General features: G+C 38.1%; 1 protein-coding gene across 1 annotated transcript in view; it reads right to left on the minus strand.

Moving 5' to 3' along the window:
• Positions 1-436: 436 nt before the first annotated feature.
• COMMD10 (COMM domain containing 10) overlaps positions 437-19935 on the minus strand; it is a 111098-nt gene continuing 91599 nt past the window's right edge. The window contains exons 6-7 of the mRNA XM_030968007.1: positions 4932-4991; positions 437-4306 (exon numbers count right to left, since the gene is read on the minus strand). Of these exons, the coding sequence (XP_030823867.1) occupies positions 4268-4306; positions 4932-4991 (99 nt within the window). The 3' untranslated portion in view covers positions 437-4267. The remainder of the gene's footprint in view (positions 4307-4931; positions 4992-19935) is intronic.

Genomic DNA, 19935 nt, shown 5'->3' on the forward strand with positions numbered 1-19935 from the left:
CTTATTCACTGGTCAGCAGACATTATTAAGCTTTGTCATTATTTTACCATAATGTATTATGGAAAAGAGAGAATTCATAATCTTTGAAGATATAATATGCCAATGCAGCCAAGCAATGAAATGCTACTGATGATGCTGGAATCAAGAATATGAGAATATGAACAAGTGTGAAGGGGAGCTTATGCTATTTTATAACAATAACCACTTTTCCTCCTTTGACCAAGGTTAAGAATTTTAGCATGTCCGTAAATTCTTCATGCTCTGAAAGAACAAGACTTCACAGCCCTTAAAATCAGATTGTAGAAATTAAGCCGCAGGTGATTACTCAAAATTTATGTGTCAGCAAACCCAGAAATTAAAGGAGAATTTGAAAGCCTCCTCTGGAGAGCCAAAACAGGTTTGGCAGTTAGTCAAAATCTGAGACAGCAAAGGTATATTTGTCTAACTACGTATTTTACTTCAACAAAAATAAAATGCAAAAATTTACAGACATTTTGTATTTGCTTAAAAAACAGGAATTACATCTCCAAGTTTGAACTGGACAAAGATAATCTAATGCATTTATACTCAACAAGCATTAACATGCCATTAGTGTTGGTTCTTCTCAGTGATGTACAAGTGGTTGCCCTTCACCAGTAATTTGGTGTTTTTGAGGCAGTTTGAGAACTGGCTTTCCCTTAGGTCCAGAACTCCAAATCTTTGCGTCAAAAAATTACTGATGCTTGTTACACCTGAATCAAAAGATTTCCTTCTTTTGCCAACAGTCCATTTGAGGCAGATTTTGACATTATAGTTTTGAAAGAAGCACAGTCACAGAAAATACTGTCTTTAATGTCTGAACAAAGATGAATCAAATGTTTTTTTAAATGCACTGGAAGATCTGAAAGATTTAGTAATTCTTACTCATTCCAATTTCCAGTTTTAGAGTTCAATAAATCTCTGCAAATATCTTCCTTCAACACTATGTGAAGCCTTGGTAATTTCAAATCTGGATCATGTCCAAGAGATATTACAGGCCAGTATGCTAGGATCCTGAACATGGAAAAAGCATCCCTTTTGTTTTCTGCAATAAAAAATTTCAAAATTCTTCTCAGGGCTATTCAAAATAGCCCTGAGACTCAAGTGCTTTGTTTTTCACCAGTACCCATAACCACAGCTTGAACACCTCCAGAATGCACACACCTGTCTAGGCTCTCGCACCAGCCTGGTGTGGTCATTCTGTGCAGTCTGCACACGCTGCCTTCCTCCCAGAAGTGTTTTTCTTTCTGCCACCCCTAAGGCACTGGGTTGAGTCCCTGCTTCAGGCAGATCTACCCATGCATGACCTAGTCTGTGCCAGTGCTTGTTTTTCCTCTTGTTCACTGACACTTGTGTGACACCAGGACTCTATACAAACCAAGCAGAGACAGCTTCTCTCAGGAGAAGAATAATCTTCCCCTCTCCAGGTTCACTCATGCCCAGAGAGAAGCAACCAGGATAAAAGCCTTCTTTTCTGCAAGACCTAACAAAACCCCCAAAGTCTTCTGCTCTTTCTCAGTTAGCCAATTTTCTCTCCTTAGTAGCACTTAAATTTAAGTGGCAGTGTTCTTCTCTAAGATGGTACGGGTTACGTCCTTGCTCCATAACAATGTACAACCCCAAAGCTTCCCATTACATACAGAAAAATCTTTTTAAAATAAATGTTTATTTCTCAGCAGTCCCTGACTAAAGGTAACCACTGTACTTCTTACAATAAAGCTTTTGATACTAAGAATTCAGTACAGTTAGTAAAAAATAAAAGGCAAACACTGTAAAGAAACTGTAAATCTTTTCAGTCATCTGCAAAGAAGGAAAAACATTAAATGTATTTTACAAAATTATTGCAGTCTTAGGCTTTTTCATCCCTTTCAACATAATTTTATAATTTTTTAAGTATTTACTATTAAAGCTAGATTTAAAATCTGTATTTCATTATCCCATAGTTTGATCTTGGTCAGCTTTGCACCAAGGTTGGCACTTCTGGGTTAGTTTGAAATACTAGATGCAGTTATACAACTGGCTAGTTTCCATAGCTAATTCTGGTTTACTCTGATTCCCCTGCTCTCACTCAACTATAAGGTTATCTTCCCCTCTGTTTAATATTTTCTTTGTATATATACTTTTGTCATCTTTTCCAAAGTTTCTGCTCTCTCCCTGGTATTTTCCAACACCCAAATTCCATCCTTGGGAATATACATTTCTCTACCTTCTCCTTTGTTTCTCTTGTGCCCCATTTCTTCTGACCCTGACTTCTTTTTCTAAGATATGCCTGCTGATTTGTCCATGGCTCTTGCTCTCCAAACTAGTCCAGCCTTCACCTCCTCCTCCAGGATTCATCAATCACTGCCTACATTCACAAAGATAACTTAAACACCTCACGCAACTGCCTTAGTATGCCCTGTATCTACACAGGAAGGTCTGAACTCACTTTAGACCTGACTTCCAGAACATAAGCTCTGAAAACTCAGTGAAAAGGCTCAAGAGCAGTGGTCTTGCACAAAGCATACTGTGCCACAGGACTGGTAGAGAAGACATGTCATGCAGAAGGGGATTCCCTCAGCTGCACTAACTACAAAGTACTGCTACTGTCAGCAAGCAGAGGGAATGGTGGGGATGTGTCCAGCTGCAGACATGCACCAGTCTATGCAGGGTGAGATAAGCAAGCTGCCAAACTCTTGTTAAACAATCAGACGTAGGAGGCGACACCTGTATCTCCAGACAATATGGCATGTGTGCCAGGGGCTTATGACAAGATGTGATTTTGGCAGCCAGCCTCACAAGCTATAGTGGATAGCTGAGGGCATTCTGCTGGGCAATGGTGACTCACTTCTTCCAGGTGACTTTCTTCTTTTTCTACAGTAACAGTGTTACTGCACCAGAGCAGTAAAGTATCATTTGGCACTTCCTTAAAGAGCTAAGGACTATGGTGTGTGCTTTCTCTCCAGTGCCCTTTATGCACACATAGGCTGTTATCATCTGAATCTAATAATTTTCAGCTCAGACAGCTTGTGCAAACCTCACAGTATTCTAGAGTTGACAGCACAATCCCTAACAACAAAGCAACAAAAAGGCACAAAAAAGCAACAAAGTGGGAAGTCTGGTACAGGAGGACCTAAACTATACAGGAGAAACCAGCTACTCAAAACATACATTTTGGTTATATTTATACCTACGGTCATGAGCAAAGAAAGAAACTGTCCAGTTGGGTATTAACCATCCCTGATGTAGGCATCAGGAAGAAAAAAAATTTAAATCTCTGAACAGGCAATTTCCTCTCACCTTCTATAAGCCCAGAGCCCAGAGTCGTATACAAACTGTCAACAAACAAGAACTAAGATGACTTTCACCTTTCTCCTGCTGCTCATGAATCATCTGGAACTGATGGGTGAAAGTATGACTAAGCCAGCCTTTAATCACTATACTTCAATTTTTCCTGTTCAATGTAAAAATGCTGGTGGTAAAAAGAGCATGAGGAAGGATCAACATAGCTTTCAGAAATCTGTCAGATCATTTCAGTATTTTTTTGTTTTATACTCTGAGATTTCTCCCCTCAGTTATACATCACACTTCTTAGATGCCTTAGTGGGCATGCAGTGCTAAGAAGCCATGTTTATTTTCAGTGCCAAGAGTAAACACTGAAATCAGGGACATTGTTGATTATTTCAAAGAAAAAAAAAACCCACCAAACTAAAATAGAATAAAGATAGAGAAATAAAATTTGACTAGCCCCACAATAAACTTTCAAAATTCTGAATTTATTTTGACAAATCTGAAAGAAGCATTATCAATTGTGTGAATATTATTTTAAAAGGATAGAGATTTTATTAGCTGTGTACTTTCTTATAACTTCTACAGTTATGTCTACAAAAAAGGGTTTTTTTCCTAGTCTCTCACTAACATGCAAATTTCTACCAGAATCAAGTAACACACAGAATGAAAAAAATATTTCTGAAGCAGGGTGGCATTCTTTGGGGAGGTGGGGGGGAGAGTCTGGGCAGGGTGTTTCCCCAGTGTAAGTAAAGAAGATATTTTCCACAGCTGCTAAGCAAACAAGAGAAAGTCCATTAGAATCTTCAAACTCTTGACAAAGACTCTTGGCTAATGGTACTGGTCTGAAAAGCAGATAAGCCATATAATTTTACAAGAAGCAACCCGCTGAATCCTTCAGGAAATGCAGCTTGGCAATCTATCTTCAATTCAAAATAATGAGGTGGCAGGATCATGATGGAGAAATAAGTCTTCAAAAACATCACGTAAGGGAATCCAGCTGTGCTTGTATAGTTTCCAGCTATTTAAAGGAAAGAAAAAGAGAGGAAAAAACCTCTACTCATAAAGGGTTGTTTAGAAACATGCAAACAGAAATAACCAATATCTTCAACTACGCATACCAAATATATTTGCATACCAATATAAAAATCCTGTACTCATGAATATTTGTTTTTACATGAAGCTATTAGAATTCATTGCTGTAGTTTAAATATTCAAATTTTGAAGAAACAGTTGTCTAAATACTACCTCTTTAGCATGCACAGATGTTTTCCTCTGAATTTCCAATGCATAATAACAAGGAAAAAAATAGAGTTCATTTTGACTGGATTATGAGCCTAGCATCTTGACTGAAGATGTAACATGAAGATGCTGTTTCCAGAGAGATCCCCACTGTCAATCATCAGCTAACTCCTCCTGATCTAACTGCCAGGTATGCTTACAGTGACCCAAGCCCTGCCTATTCCAAAGGTGAATGCACAGGCTCTTCTTGAAAATGGTTTACGCGATCAAAGGAATCCAAGAGCCTTAATATAAGTTGGATCCCTTCTTTCCAGTTTTATTTGATTAATTCATATAGGCAACACTTCCTGTTGAGCAGCATAAGGTGTTTACAAAGAAACTATAATATTGTAAAATCTACAGACCTTGTTGTAGAACTCAAATAGCTCCTGATGGCTAAATTCTACAAACACCTTCTTCAAGTTCTGTAAAGAAGAAAGAAAAAACAAATTAAAAAAAATTAAGGATTAAGCATACTTTTCTCTTTTTCTTTTCTTTTCTTTTCTTTTCTTTTTTTTCTTTTCTTTTCTTTTCTTTTCTTTTCTTTTCTTTTCTCTTTTATTTTCTTTTTTCTTTTTTCTCTTTTCTTTTTTCTTTTTGTTCTCTGTTCTCTATTTCTCTTTTCTCTTTTCAACATTAACTCCAGTAAACCAGAATATGAGATTAAGCTATATGAAAGATAACCGTTAGTTTCCTTCTATTCACTACAATGTTCATCATACATGTATATTTCATTTAAGTGAAGAATTCAAATCGACCAGTATATCTATTCTCCTCCTGTGAAGAACAGTAATAAAATAATCTATGTGAAGAATTTAGTTACCTTATTTTTAAGTCAGACTAAAATGAAAGATTACATTCATCTTTCTCAGCAGTCCATCTAAGATCTGGTAAATACCTTTCACAATGACAAAGTCAGTAGTGTATTTGATTGAACTGGCACAGCTATTAATGTACTCACAGGCACAGAGCTGATACTTCCATTCATTAATCTAACAGTTCCAATCTTAGCATGCTGACACTGCTATAGGCATCCATGCAGATTCAGCCAAAGTTAACAATTAACACCACGGCTTCAAAGCAGTGCTTAAGCACTTAAAAAACCCACAAAATAACACAACTGATGAAAACTGCTGTAGATAAAACAGATGGTGATAATAATCCTCTGCATGCATGTGCTGATGTCTGAGAAGATGGGGGTTAAATTAAAACTTCTGTCCTGCTTAACTTGCTTGGAGCCTGCTACCTTCAATCACACTGCAGATCTATCCCCACAGTTCCTAGCCTTATTCCTTCTACTTCACTTTGTGACTTTATTTATTTGAAAGTAAATTTCTATTTCTGCACATTCTCTTTGTTTTTCTTAGACTTTTCAAGAAGAGTTAGAGGCATTCCTGAGGATAAAAGCTGCACTACCATGAACAATAATGAGGCTCTGTGAAAGCTGAATCTCTGGATTCACAAAATACTCACAAAATATTATCAGCCGAAATAATGTATACACACCACATTTCTTTAACTGGTAGCAACTTCATGTACCACTTGGGTCAATAGAAAAACACTTGTTTATCCACTCAGCTCAAATGAGCAAGGACACTTTTGCATACAGACAAGGCTGAGGGCCAGATTCTGTGTACTTAAAGCAATGCAAGTCTCAAGTTATGCCAAATAATGTCACTGAATTTGGCGCACCAAATGCACAAGACCAGCAGAAGCCCTGGGAACACAGTATAGGTACTGCCTGGTGCCTGCTCCTCAAAAGGAGCTGTAAGAGACACAGGAAAGAGATAAAATAACTGGGGCCAGCCTGTCTGGTGCAATTCCTCCTTCTCACTCTGCAGAAAAAAGGATCCCTTCCAACAATTTCAGGACGGCTACAAAGCCTAGAAAAGGACCAGTGATTTGCATGAGAGACCAATCTTCCCCCTCTGCGAAGGAACAATGCAATACTGTGAATCGTACGGGGAATACAAAATAAAACTACCAGGACAGCAGTTTTCTTTGCCATGACTCCAGCTGATCCTCCCTCCAAAGAACATAATGCCATGACAGGGGAAGTAAAAGCATTTTTAAAGGCTTTCTAACAGCTAAGAAACAAAAAAAGCAAACAAGGGTTTTTTCAGAAGAGAAAGTGGGTAGAGGAAAGAAGAAAGATACATTAATAGCAAAGGCATCTACCATTTCAGCTGGGATGTTTGCTTGCCATTTTCCTTCCTAGAAGGATTTTGGCGACTGAATGGAAGGAATCAGAACTGCAAAGATGAGGTTCACCAAAAGGAAGATATCTTGTATCTTTTAAGTTTACCAGTCACAATTAATAGTGAGTATCATTTCTTGAATGATTTCTGGAAGTCTGCTGCATTTTGATGTGATAGTTTTGCAATGCTGCCAGGGAGGGGCAGAGAAAGACCTCTGACCGTCAGATCTCATTTCTCCCATCTCCGTGTCTCACTGAAGATGGGCATCTTCTGGTACTTCTTCAGATCAGCAAGCACAATCAATTCTCCTTCTCTCTCACTGCTTGACCTACATTAGTCACTGTTAGTTAGAAGATAAAGTGTGCAAGTGAAAAAAAATGCAGACCTTTTAATTCAGATATTCTTTACACTTTATTAAAAAAAAAACAGTCTGCTTTATGAGCAGGATGAGATCTCTCTTCCCATTATTATTTAATAGTCATACTCTGATAACTGGGACAAAACGTATGTTGGATTGTGTCAGGCAAATGTCTGTGGAGATCTAAAAGAAAGCATGCCACGCTAGGCATGTTTCTGATCTGGGGTGGGAGTAGGAGTGTCAATGGGAGAGTGGTGTAACAATCTTGTATGAAATATGTTGTTTATCTGCACTTAATCATCTGCTAAAACATATTTGTTTTTATGTCTAAAAACCACATCTACTACACCACTTCAACAGAGAGTGGTGTACAAAAAAACCCATGCAGATGTATGGCACCAGTTAAAAATTACATTACATTACCATATTACAGTTACATTACTATATTAAATTTTTCACTAGCATGAGTCCGTTAAGGATGGTGAAGCTATCATTATTATGTGGTCAGGAGTTCCTATACAAATTACAAAAATGTTATATCATAACTAGATCCCTACAAAAAACCCTACTTCTCAGGTGGCTGATGGCCCCCCATTTTTAGCTGAGATATCCATTATTTACTTATTTGCTTTATTCTGTGTGAATATAAACAAGTGCAATTAAAACTGTGCACCACAAGACTAGGTTACCACCCAGTTCTTCAAAAATTACTCAGTAAAATTGTCTTAAAAATTACTGTATAGATAGATTATTGCTAAACCCCCCAGAACAGGCAAATTCCTGATATACGTAATGGAATTTTACTCAGATAAGCATACAAAATTACAAACCCAAATAATATTTCAACTGTAACTAAAACACAGGATGAAAAAAATCACTTTCAGCTTACCTACTTAATTAAATGTCACTGTGTGCAGACAAAGCCACAACCTAAAAGTACAGCTAAGCTGACTTCTTTTATCTGCACATACAAGTTTTCAGATGTTGCCTCTGATCTAGTATGTTTTTCCCAGACGTAAATAAGAAAACAGCAATTTGCTGGATGTCTAACTTCTTCTTCTTTTTATCAAGTGTATCATTATTTTTTCCTCTTTCCTTATAAATATCTTCCCATCCCTCACCTTCACACTACTCTCCCCCTCATTTTTGGCATGTCATTTTCTCTTTCTTTTTATCATCTTCATGTGAAAGAAAACTAAATTGAGCAACCAGAAAACCAAACTGAATTTATTCCCATTGTCACACCTTGTCAATCCAGCAGTTTTTTCTAATTACATCCCAAATTTTTCTGCTGTGCCAGTTTTAAATCCTAGCTCCTGCTTTTAAGAATTTTAGGCTTGAGTGTGACAGTTTCATAGCATCAGATAAACATGGCTGAACATGATATTCTTATGAAGACAAAGAAATCTCTAAAGTACCAAACATTCATTCTTTAGGCTGCTTTGAAAACAAGGAGACAGGCTTTTTGTCTGATACAATATCCATGAAGGATGGCAGGGACTGCACTGGAACAATATGCTCAATAAGTGTAGCTAAAGAGTTTGTGCAGCACATTAAGTAAATAAAGTTGCTCTTCAGTGTGTTCATCTACTGTAAAACATGACAAAGCACAGCATTTACTACTGGAAAGGTATGTGTGAATTGCAGGCGTCACCAAGAAAAATCTTTATATCATTCTGAATTCACTGCAAGGAATATGGTAATAAGCTTTCTGAAATGTGTGGTTTAACATGTTTGGACATGTATCACTAGTGAATGTGTTTTAAGTGTAAAAATCAGATTTTAGTGCCATTTTGCCTTCATACATCCAGATGAAATCTGATTTAATTCCACCTCTTCTGTCACCCCAGGGCTGTATCAATTTACAACTCACAGCCTCCTGAGAACCGTGAAATTCTAATAAGCTTAACTGATTACGGTTGTTTTCTCCCCTTAAGTATCTTCTCACTTACTGGCTGCTATTATTTTAAAAAACATAACATCTTCATCAGTCTCTAAAACCAAATTTCCTTTGGGGGTGGAAGGGGGGCAGGAAAGAGAAAAGAGAAATTAGAGGAGAATGAAGACAAAACCCTTGTATTCCCAGTCAATATTAATATGTTATCCTAACCAAAACAGCCATTCTGAATGTCTGGCTAATTCCACAAAATAGCCACAGTCTTTTAATATATACTTAGCTTACAACCACCACCAAACAGTTAGGCAATTTTTTAGCTGAACATGATCATCAGCATAAAATGATGAAGATATAAATATACATGATATGGGAGTCTCCAACTTCCCATTATCTTGGCTAACTATTTTAATCATTAATACGTTCTTGCTGCAAAACGTTTCTGTGGAAACCAAGCAAAACCTGTCTCCCTAAAATACCTCAGAAAGCAGAGGCAAATTTCGGGTTATAATCAAAGGATTGGGTTTTGCTTTTAGGGGATTGCTTGGTTGTTTCGTTGGTTGTTTGGTTTTACAGTGGGGATGTTTATGTGTTTGTAGTGGTTTGTTGAGTGTTTTTAATACAGTCATCTAGATATTCATAATGTGCTGCTGAAAAAAGCCTTATTACTAATGACAGAGTTCTGCAACCTTACATACTACACAGCGATTCCACACTTTTAAGTCCCCAACCCCACGTGCAAGCATAAAGTAATGCACTAGAAGTTATAAATTAAAGCTAAACCTCTGGTTTAAAGCTATCTTGAATACAAAAAAACAGATACTACTGTTCTCAACTGCAAAGCTAATACTACTTCAATGATGTTGAAAAATAAATGCCAAGTATTTTGAAGCAAACAGAGGGATAAGCTGAATTATATATTTATAAGCTAAATGTCTGCTGATAATGATAATGTTATGTGACTGAGCACGTGTAAAAAGTAGAGTATATTCAGCAAAGCTTTTTAATAGTAACTAAGTGAAATAACATACATCCCAGTCTTCATATTCTAATATTACCTTTAATACTATCTTGAATTACATCTCCATTAGGTTTGAGAGAAGAATACTTTCACATTTGCTATCCATTCTCCAATTTATTCCTATTAGATATCCTTAAAATCTCAGATATAACAGAATTATATGGACAAATTAAGATTCATTCCTAAACAGACCCCAGTTGATTCCTACTAGCCTTCATTTCCCTCTGGACCTACCAATTTTTGTGCTACATTAATTCAGACTTCCTTTAACCTTGCTTGGATCCCGGAGAACTGTGCATTCACCTAGGCACTTACAACTTTTTCTACTTATATCTCACAGAATTTATCAAAAAGTTCCTGCTGCTTGGTCAGGAAGATCAATTTTAAGAAGAGCATATGCATTAAAACAGACCAGCATTTCTTAGAAGCACACCTGTTTGTTAACTGTCTGCATATAAGAGACAGTAATTAAAACTTCTTCATATTCTTACAGCTGTAGATGAATGTAATTCAGTTCAGGGATTCAGCAAAACACTGGGAGTTAAATACAGACCAATATATTCCTAATTAAACTTCTTTCACATCATCAAAAAATTTAACCTTTAAACTTCACTCTTTTTCAAAGCTTATCTCCATTTGCAATACCAAATTACTATTTTTGTAGAGAAAAAAAAAATCATGTTTTATTACCGAATTACATGCATTTCAAGTTTCAGTGTGTAACTGTTATAAAATGTAAGATACCAACCCACGCTTCCTGACCAACATATTAACATCTAATTCATAAGCATACTGCGTTCTACCTCTCAAAGTTGCATTTCTTTATCATATAAGCTTAAGAAACTCAAATTCCTTGTAGATTCAGGGAGACCAAGATCTGCATCGTACTAAAGATGTCTTTCCCTCTCTTTGCAACCTATATGCAAGCATCCTAACCAAATCCTGTGTTGACTCCTGAGATCTAACCAATGTGTTACTGGAATTTATGGAGATACATACAGATAAATCTTGAATCTCACTCCAGCAGATTCAGGATCATTTAAACATGTTTGCATGGAAGATGGCAAGAATTAATTTATTGTCCAATCTGGTAATAAAGAAACAGATTCTGCAGGCTTTTGAAGACCTACAGAAGACCTGACACACCCAAACTGCAGTAAGAATTCTCAGTCACCACCATTTTCATTACTCCTGTTCCTCTCCATCCTTACAAAAATACCCATTGCTGGCTGAATGAACTGATGCAAAACTATAGACAGGAAATGGGACACAACTTCTAAAAAGACCACACAGGCTGGGAGGATCACAGAGCATTAGAGGCAGACAGGTCCCTTTTTCACAGTAGGTAAGAAAAATGCTGTTAAAACTGAGAGAATTATTGGAGAAAAAAACCCCAAAACTACAGTTTTCACCTCAGTACATTGTGTCAGAGTAAATACCATCTTACTAAAGAAAAGAGAGATTGAAAAGCCTTTTTTTTCCAATAGCTGCATCCAAGCAAAATGTTCCTAGGAATTTACATTCCTGCAAGTACCATCATTATAATGGTAGGCCTTTCAATAATACTTTTGCATGGAAAACTTTTTAAAACCAGAAATCTAGAGATGAGGGTTGACACTTCTCTGCATATTATGTTAAATACACTTTTAGAAAAACATGACAGTAAGCAAACATGCTTTTTGGAGAAATGGGTGGTAGATGTGTATCAGTGTATGCCTATCACTTAAAAGCATGTCTTTTATATTGATACTTCCCTGTATGCTGCAGGTACAGAAAATGGCTCATAGAAGATCTATTGAAAGGCTGACTTGCTTTATGTCAGTTCTGTATTTGTATTTACCTTTACATGCCCTTTCCTTCTTTGAAGATAACTATACACACTGCACAAGTTCCTGACTGATTCCTCACTAAACTCCATGTAGATTCAGTCACTATGAGCAACAAGCCTCCATCCACATGAATGTTGTTGTATTTTCAGGATTCAATAGCAAAGCATGCATAATTTCCAAAAAGAGTATATCCAACAAAACATGCATTTAAAAATTGGTTCATTCACTGAAAGGCTGCCACAATTACTAAGAATGTCACAAATTAATCTGAGGAACACAAGTTCTAATAATTATTATCTTCCTGTCTCACCTCTCATCTAATTTTGCAAATTCTACTGTACTCCAAATACTGCAGAAAGCCCTCTGAAGAAGCAGTCTTACTAAAAATTTAAAAAGGAAACCCAAAAAACCCCAAAAAAACAAAAACAACAACAACAACAACAACAACAAAAACCCAACCCAGCTCCAAAACCCACCCAAACAGGCTTTCTCCCTATTAAATTTCACTGTATAAAGTTTGGAAAAAAGAGTTCACGAGAAATCATATACACCCTAATTGCTGCATATGCTTACACTGTCTGTAACTATCTAAATACAACTTTCTTCTTTAATCAGAGCTATACTGTGATAAGTGGTTTTACTCCTCAGAAGAAATTAAATTCTTATCTTTCCCATTTTGGTACACTCCACTTGTCACAGAACTTAGGACATTTAAAAAATTAAGTTCAGGAACTCTGCAAGGAAAACCAGGCAGTTGTGATTCTGTGTTTCTTTTATTTCCACTGGGGCTAGCATGTATAAGTCTTCAAAGCCATGAAGACCAGTGAGCTCACATTTCCATTCTAAAGATAGCTCACATCAAAACTGACACAACAGTCTTACATTCACCTCAAATGATAAGGAATTCACTTTTCTTCTTATTATTGTATTCACAGATAACCTCTGCTGAAGAAATGGAAAGTATCATGCTGGCACCAGAAATGCTTTCAAGCTTTTCTGACCTCACACATTCACCAGATTTGACCACAGCTGATGCCATTTTGATTTGATGCCACATTAAAAAGATGCCATGTAGCAACAGCTGTGAAATATTTTCATTATTGTGATCAGAAAATGATCAAATTCTAGGAAACTAACAGAACTGAGTATAAATATTAAGTGCCTAGTATTGTCATCCACCAAGATTATGAGCTTAAATGTCAAACAATGCACCTTGGGTATCTTAGAGCAGCAAAGCTCAACTTACAGCACGAAAGGCAGACTGAAAACTCTTTGCAGCTTGATATACAATGGTCAAAACCCCTTATTAGCAAGCAGAGCAGCTCAACACCATGCACTGAGTGCTTTAAAGAGCTTTTCACACAGCTTGCTTGCAGCTGATGTAATTAACCTAGAGTTACAAACACTTTATGTTCTAATCAGTTACACATCTAATGCTGGGTCTGAAGCTGGATTTAGAGGAAACTCAAACTGTCATCCAAACCACCCCTTTGCTCTTGTCAAAAAGCCAGATCAAACCTCCTCTGTCCAGAGAAGAAACATGGGTTGTTATCATCTGCATCCACATCTACAGCTACAGATCTGACAGAAATATTATATGGTGATATCCTGCAGATGATTAACATTTTAAGAAGGATTTATATCTCCATTTAGGAATGGAGGAAGCTGGCATCTTTTTGAATTATGACCTTCTGAGCCTACCTGATTCAGTAAGAAACTGCAATGCTGTATTGTTTCACCACAAAGAACCTTCATTGCTGGAACACCTGAAAGTATCTATTGTTTCTACCGAGGCACAAGAAAAGCGGCTGGATAAAAGATGCCAGCAGTGAGGGGAAAGATCTAAGGAAGCTCAGACCCACATGAAATCAATGTAACTGATGTGAAAACACCTTTCAAAAATCTGTTTAAATATTTACAAAATGTTGAGATTAGATAATCTGTAAATTAGGTTTTTTTGTTTGAAATGGGTCACTCAAAGTATCACAAATTTGGATTTTGTTAAGCAGATCAGCAAAGATAATATGTTTGGGGCTGTTTTTTTCTGTGCTAAAAGGTTGCTAGTGGCTGTCAGCAGGTATGTTTTTGACCTCCAGCGGGCAAATCGTTCCAGCAGCTAGCAGCTGGGGACTTGCACAGAAATCTCAGCTGCTGAAAGACAGGGAAGCCCTGCAGGAATGAGGGATGTTAACTAGCAGTCTAGTCCCCAGCAGAATCAAAGGCAAAACTCCTAGGGAATAAGGTTGTTTGTAAAGTAATATATATTTTATCCTTTTAAAAATTTACTTAATTTTATGAGGAATTCACCTACTTAAAATTTCTACTGTATTCTAAGGGTTGTAGTATATCTGCAGCTTTTGCTACGATGCTCATAATCTACAAATAAGTGCTGGTATCTCTTCCTTGCCATAAGCAACCAAGGAAAGCTTTGAACCAGAGCTACCTGTTTGTATCAAGGACACACTGATGTCAGATATCTCACTGATGTGAACAAAACTACAATGCACCACTAGCCTGACCAACACCAACATTTCTCAGACAAAACACCACAGTGCAAAACTGGAAGAGGTTATTAAAACCAAAGTTTCCCAAATGAGACAAAAAAGCTTTGCCTTTTTACAAGAATTTCTGATAGATTATGTGGTCTTCTCATTATGACTCCACAAAATTAATAAGAATGTGGAAACAACCGCTATACTACACAGCAATCAAGCAACAATTTTCTCATTTGTCACTGAAGGTTACACACGTTCTAATGACACAAAATTAGCTATTTTGGATTTCAGACAATGGAATTTCAGTGATTTTCCTTCACTGCTTTTGCTGACAAATTATTTAAACCTTGATGCAGTGGAGTAGTGTGAATTCTCACTGCTTACTGAAAACTGAACAAAGTGCTAAGGACTGAAACTACAAGTTATGTGTGTTTCCACATACCCCAAAGATGAAATAAGATCTCTCACCGCCAATTTTCTTCAAAGCCAGACCATGAACATAAGCGTGTAAGTAATATCCCTTCAGGAAAGAAAACAACAATTTTTGGCTAACATAAGCAACTCGAAAGAGGCTATCAAAGCCCTTTTTATTTTCTTCAAGTCTGTGTGCTATTGAATTACAATTCATACAGGTTGCTTTAAAAGACAGTAAGTAATATGAAGGAATAGAGTACTAGATTCAGATTATTTTACAGATAGCAGGAGCACAATCCAGTACTCAGGTTGGCTGCAATGGTTTCAGTAAGTATTAAAACCAAGACACTTTTTACGCTTCTCTCTCAAAATGAACCCTCCCAATTAATTACATTTTAGCTCCCAATTAATTACATTTTTCTCTTTCAAGACAGCACTGCATGATGCAAAACTAAAATGGTAGAGCAAGCAATAAAAAGTGTATCTTTTCACAAAGGTAGACATGAAATTAATATTTAAACTATACTTAATGTCTCTTCTTTGTCTTTTTAACATAGGAGTTCTTCAAAAGGAAATATGGAATAGCAAGATGCTACAGGTCAGTTTGCAAATACTAATTTCTCAGAATCACACATCATTAAGGCTGGAAAAAACCTCCCAAGATCATTGAGCCCACCTAACCTTTGACTAAACACCACCATGCCAACTAAACCACAGCACTAACTGCCACACCCAGTCATTTCTTGAACACTTTCTCTACCACCTTCCTGGGCAGTCCATTCCAACGTTTAACAATCCCTTCCAGGAAGAATTTCTTCCTGATGTCCAACATGAATCCCCGCAAGAACAGTTCGAGGCCATTTCCTCTTGTCCTGCTGCTAGTTCCCTACCTTTCCACAACTTCCTTTGAGGTAGCTGTTAGTATCAAGGCAGCGTCCAGTTGCATTCAAGGTGCAAAACTGGTCTCTCAGCAGCAGAAAAATGAACTAGAAGAATGAAAGGGTGACAGCTGAACTGGTGAACTGAAAAGATAGCCTAATGATCCTAGTCAGAATAAGGGTGACAGCAGTCTTTATAAAAGAGCAAAATCTGTGCTTTCGTACCGGTGTGACAAAATTAACAGTTGAACACACACTAAAGGGAGATGCCACTGGATTCCAGGCATGAGAAATGTTTTGTATCTGTTGAAGAAAGTAATTCCAAAACCCTACACAGAAGACTGAATCGCCCAAATTGCAAACCAGTTTCTTTAGTAAGAACAACAGTCTAAAATACTTGGGAACATTATTTTGAAAGGATTAAAACACTATTGTGAATGAGAAGTAATGCTATTTGGACTGTTTTGTTTATTTACAGGTTGACTGGTTTACAACCATAAACTAGGCAGGACTCCATGGTCAGCCAATGGCTCTGTGGCATTAGAGGCTACCTAAGGAATACATAGATCCAACAGCTGATTTGCCAGTTGGCAATCTACTTCTCAAAATGATGAACATAGCACTCGGGGTTTTGAGGCATTGGTGATACCATCTAAATCCTTCTATATAATATCCTTCTAAAGCTGAAGCCTACAGAGATATGAAATTCTAGAATGCAGTAACAAAGCCTGATATTACAAGAGAAAGGGCCAACTGGATAAACTGCATGTCTGTATCAGCAAGAACTTTGATAAATACTCAAAACGAGGTTTTGTATTTGAACTGAAATGTTTCTCCAAAAGTTGTTCATATTTTCTGGTGTTGAAATGTGAAAATAAACCTATGAGAGGTCAAAAAGCTACAACAGAGGTCAAAAGCTACAATACATTTAACAATAGGCATCCTTGGTACAACAGTGAACAAAGATCCAGAATACTGAAGATCCAGAAAGACTTTCCATTCCTCTTTTTTTCTGGGAACTAAAAATTTCCTTTCTGAAATATACCCTTCAAGATTAATACAGGAATAACAAGAAATCCTTATCTTAAAGCATATTCCATTGTAAGAAGAAGAGAAGAGATTGTTTATCTCCACTAGCAAAAACACAGCCATCAGCCACAGTGCAGTGATTCTCCTCTGTTCAGCACTTGTAAGGCTTCATCTGAGACACTGCTTCCAGTCCTGCACAGCCCTGGTACAGGACAGATGTTTGGAAACTGGGGGGAGTTGATAACTGAAGGGTTATCATCCAGATATACCAGATGTGAAGAGATACTAGAAGTATCTCTTCACACCGGATATATCCAGATATACTGGTTTTGTAACAGGGTTAAGAATAGGGAATTTACCTGCAGTCCTATTGCCCTCACGTAATCCTTAATGTTATTGTGTTCCGTATCTACCTGTGCACAAAAATTCTCACTGTATCTTTAAGATCCTACAAACGAAAACCCTGGTGGGGAGTGTGCTCTTGCAGGTAGCGATCACCTCTTGCATGCAGTTTCCTGGTTCTTGCCACTTGGTATTTGCTTCACTGGCTCTTTGGTCTTCACTTAAGCAGAGAATTTCTGCAGAGAACCCATTTTGGGTTCTCCTTTCATTTTTTTTTCTTTTTCCTCATCTCAGAGGGGCTGCAGCAGGAGTTTTGGGCTGCCCTGGCAAGGATTCCACAGGTGCCTGTCCACAGCTGAGGCTCTGTCCCACAGTGGTGCAGTGGCAGTGCTCCGGCTGGGCCAGGAACACCGAGTGCCCCAGAACAGCAGGGACAGAGACTACTGAGTGCCCCAGGACAGCGGGGACAGAGAGTACTCAGTGCCCCAGGACAGCGGGGACAGGGAACACTGAGTGCCCCAGAACAGGGAACACCGAGTGTCCCAGAACAGCGGGGACAGAGACTACTGAGTGCCCCGGGACAGCGGGGACAGGGAACACTGAGTGCCCCAGAACGGGGAACACCGAGTGTCCCAGAACAGCGGGGACAGAGACTACTGAGTGCCCCAGGACAGCGGGGACAGGGAACACTGAGTGCCCCAGAACAGGGAACACCGAGTGCCCCAGAACAGCGGGGACAGAGAGCACCGAGTGCCCTGGGACAGACGGGACAGGGAACACTGAGTGTCCCAGGAGAGGGAACACTGAGTGCCCCAAGACAGGGAACACCGAGTGCCCCCTGCCCTGCTGGGCCTCTGGGGGAGGATGCCGGCCCTGGGGAGCCGTCAGGTCTCCATGTGCTGTTGCACCTGCCCCCAGAGCTTTGCGGTCTGGCATGGATCTGCTGCCATCTTGTCCCTTGGTCCTACAAGCCCGAGGCCGTCCCTGCTGGGCACGGTATCAGGAAGGGCATTTCCAGCTGATGGTGAGTTTGCAGCAGTTGGCTATCTAGCTGTTATTTACTGTTACCCTTTTTATTCTCGCCTGTTGCCACTTTGTTTGTTACTAAATTGTTATTTTTTCACTTACATCCATTGTTTATCACATTCGTTACTGGAAGGAAAGGATTAGTTGGAATCAAGGAGGAAGCACTCATTTCAGACTGCCCATCTCTTTAAATTGTCTCAAATCTATACACCTATATGTAACAATTGTAGCATTAAAATGTATCTCTGTGACAGATCCTAGTTTATTCTGTTAAATACTAGAGATCTTATCTGCTTAGGGAGTTCACCTCATAACAAAGAACCATGTTTGGCAACAAATAATAACCATCCCTTACCTGAAGAATTGACAAGGAATACAATTTCAATCCATTAATGACCATTCAATTTCTCCAAATAATTCTCAGAGGGAGCTGATCCAAACAAAATCCCTAAAAGCTGGTAACTACATCTTTTAGATGGCCACATTCTTCACTCTAAAAAGATGTAGATCTGGATGCACAAGTACTTTCAATAGATACTGACTGATAAACAGTGAGAGTAGCCAGAAAGATGATCTAGATAACTTGGTAGGAGGCCACTGAAGTTCACAAGAGACAAGGCTGTTGAATAGTCAAGTCTTGGGATCTGAAGACTTACTGACCTCCTGTTTGTTTATCACCAGCAGTCTGAAAGTGCTGCAACTGGAGTCTGATTAAAGAATTCCAGCACAAACTTCAATAACTCTGAAACTTTAAAGAGAGTGTAAAATATCCATAAAGAGAATACCCAAAGAGTCCAGAGTTCTTGAATAAAAAATCGCTGCTATTAGTCAGCTACACCTCTCTAGACACTACCATTCAGAGCGCCACTGGGCCACAGGGCTCTTGGTGTAGAGGTAAAATGTTATGGTCAGATAATACAAGGAGCTAGATTACCTCCAACCGCTAAAATGTGCTTAATAGAAAGTCAATACGTTAATTTTGCATTAGTGGTTGCATAGCCCATTCTCTCAGAATCTAAGACAGCATAAAAACGCAAGGCTGGCATAAACTCTGTATTAGCTGCATATATTCCAGTTAATGTGACAGAATGGCTATCTTGTACCCGACATTACAATTCTACTGTGAGCAATCCAGCCGTGCAGAGATATAGTATTAATGATTGTGAAATCATGCCTTGACTCCGTGGCGCTAACCTAATTGTGAAATTAGACTTTGTTTATTTCACAGCTGGGTACTGACTGGCTATGAATTGAACTGAAAATGCTATTTACAGGCCAGTATGTGGCAATACTTCCAAGCAAACAAGAGACTGAAGAGGTGAAGATAGATATCAAAATGGGCTGTAAATTACCTAGCTGAATGCTCTTACTCTGGAAGTTGCCTGGAATATTTCACTACTCTGAAGCCATACCAGAACGAATCTTACAGAATGATATTATTATCATTCAAATGATAATAATAACAATGGCTACTAGAAAATGCTGTGTTTTCTACACCACTCTCTAATGCAGAATGGCATCATCTCCCTAGTGTTGCAGTTTCCTGTATGTTTTTCTAACACTGTTCTATGGAAACCAAGAAATACTGACAGAGACACACAATCAAAACCTACACAGATTAGTGAAATTTTAAGGTAATTAACTTCAGTTACTTCATATAATCCCAGCACCCCACTGCTTCTAGTTGCTGACTACAAAAAGCTCCAAAATCTTCTCTAGTTGAACGGCTACAGTTGAAAGTACAAAATAATGCAAGAATTTTACAACTAAATATAACTTTGTCACAAATAATGTTTTTCACCCTGACTATGGGTGGAAGCTATTTTAATAACTTCACAATCAAGAAAATGTGCGAAATCAATTGTGACTGGGGACTACAAAGAAA

This window comes from Camarhynchus parvulus, chromosome Z (genome assembly GCF_901933205.1).
Source record: "Camarhynchus parvulus chromosome Z, STF_HiC, whole genome shotgun sequence".
Taxonomy (NCBI): domain Eukaryota; kingdom Metazoa; phylum Chordata; class Aves; order Passeriformes; family Thraupidae; genus Camarhynchus; species Camarhynchus parvulus.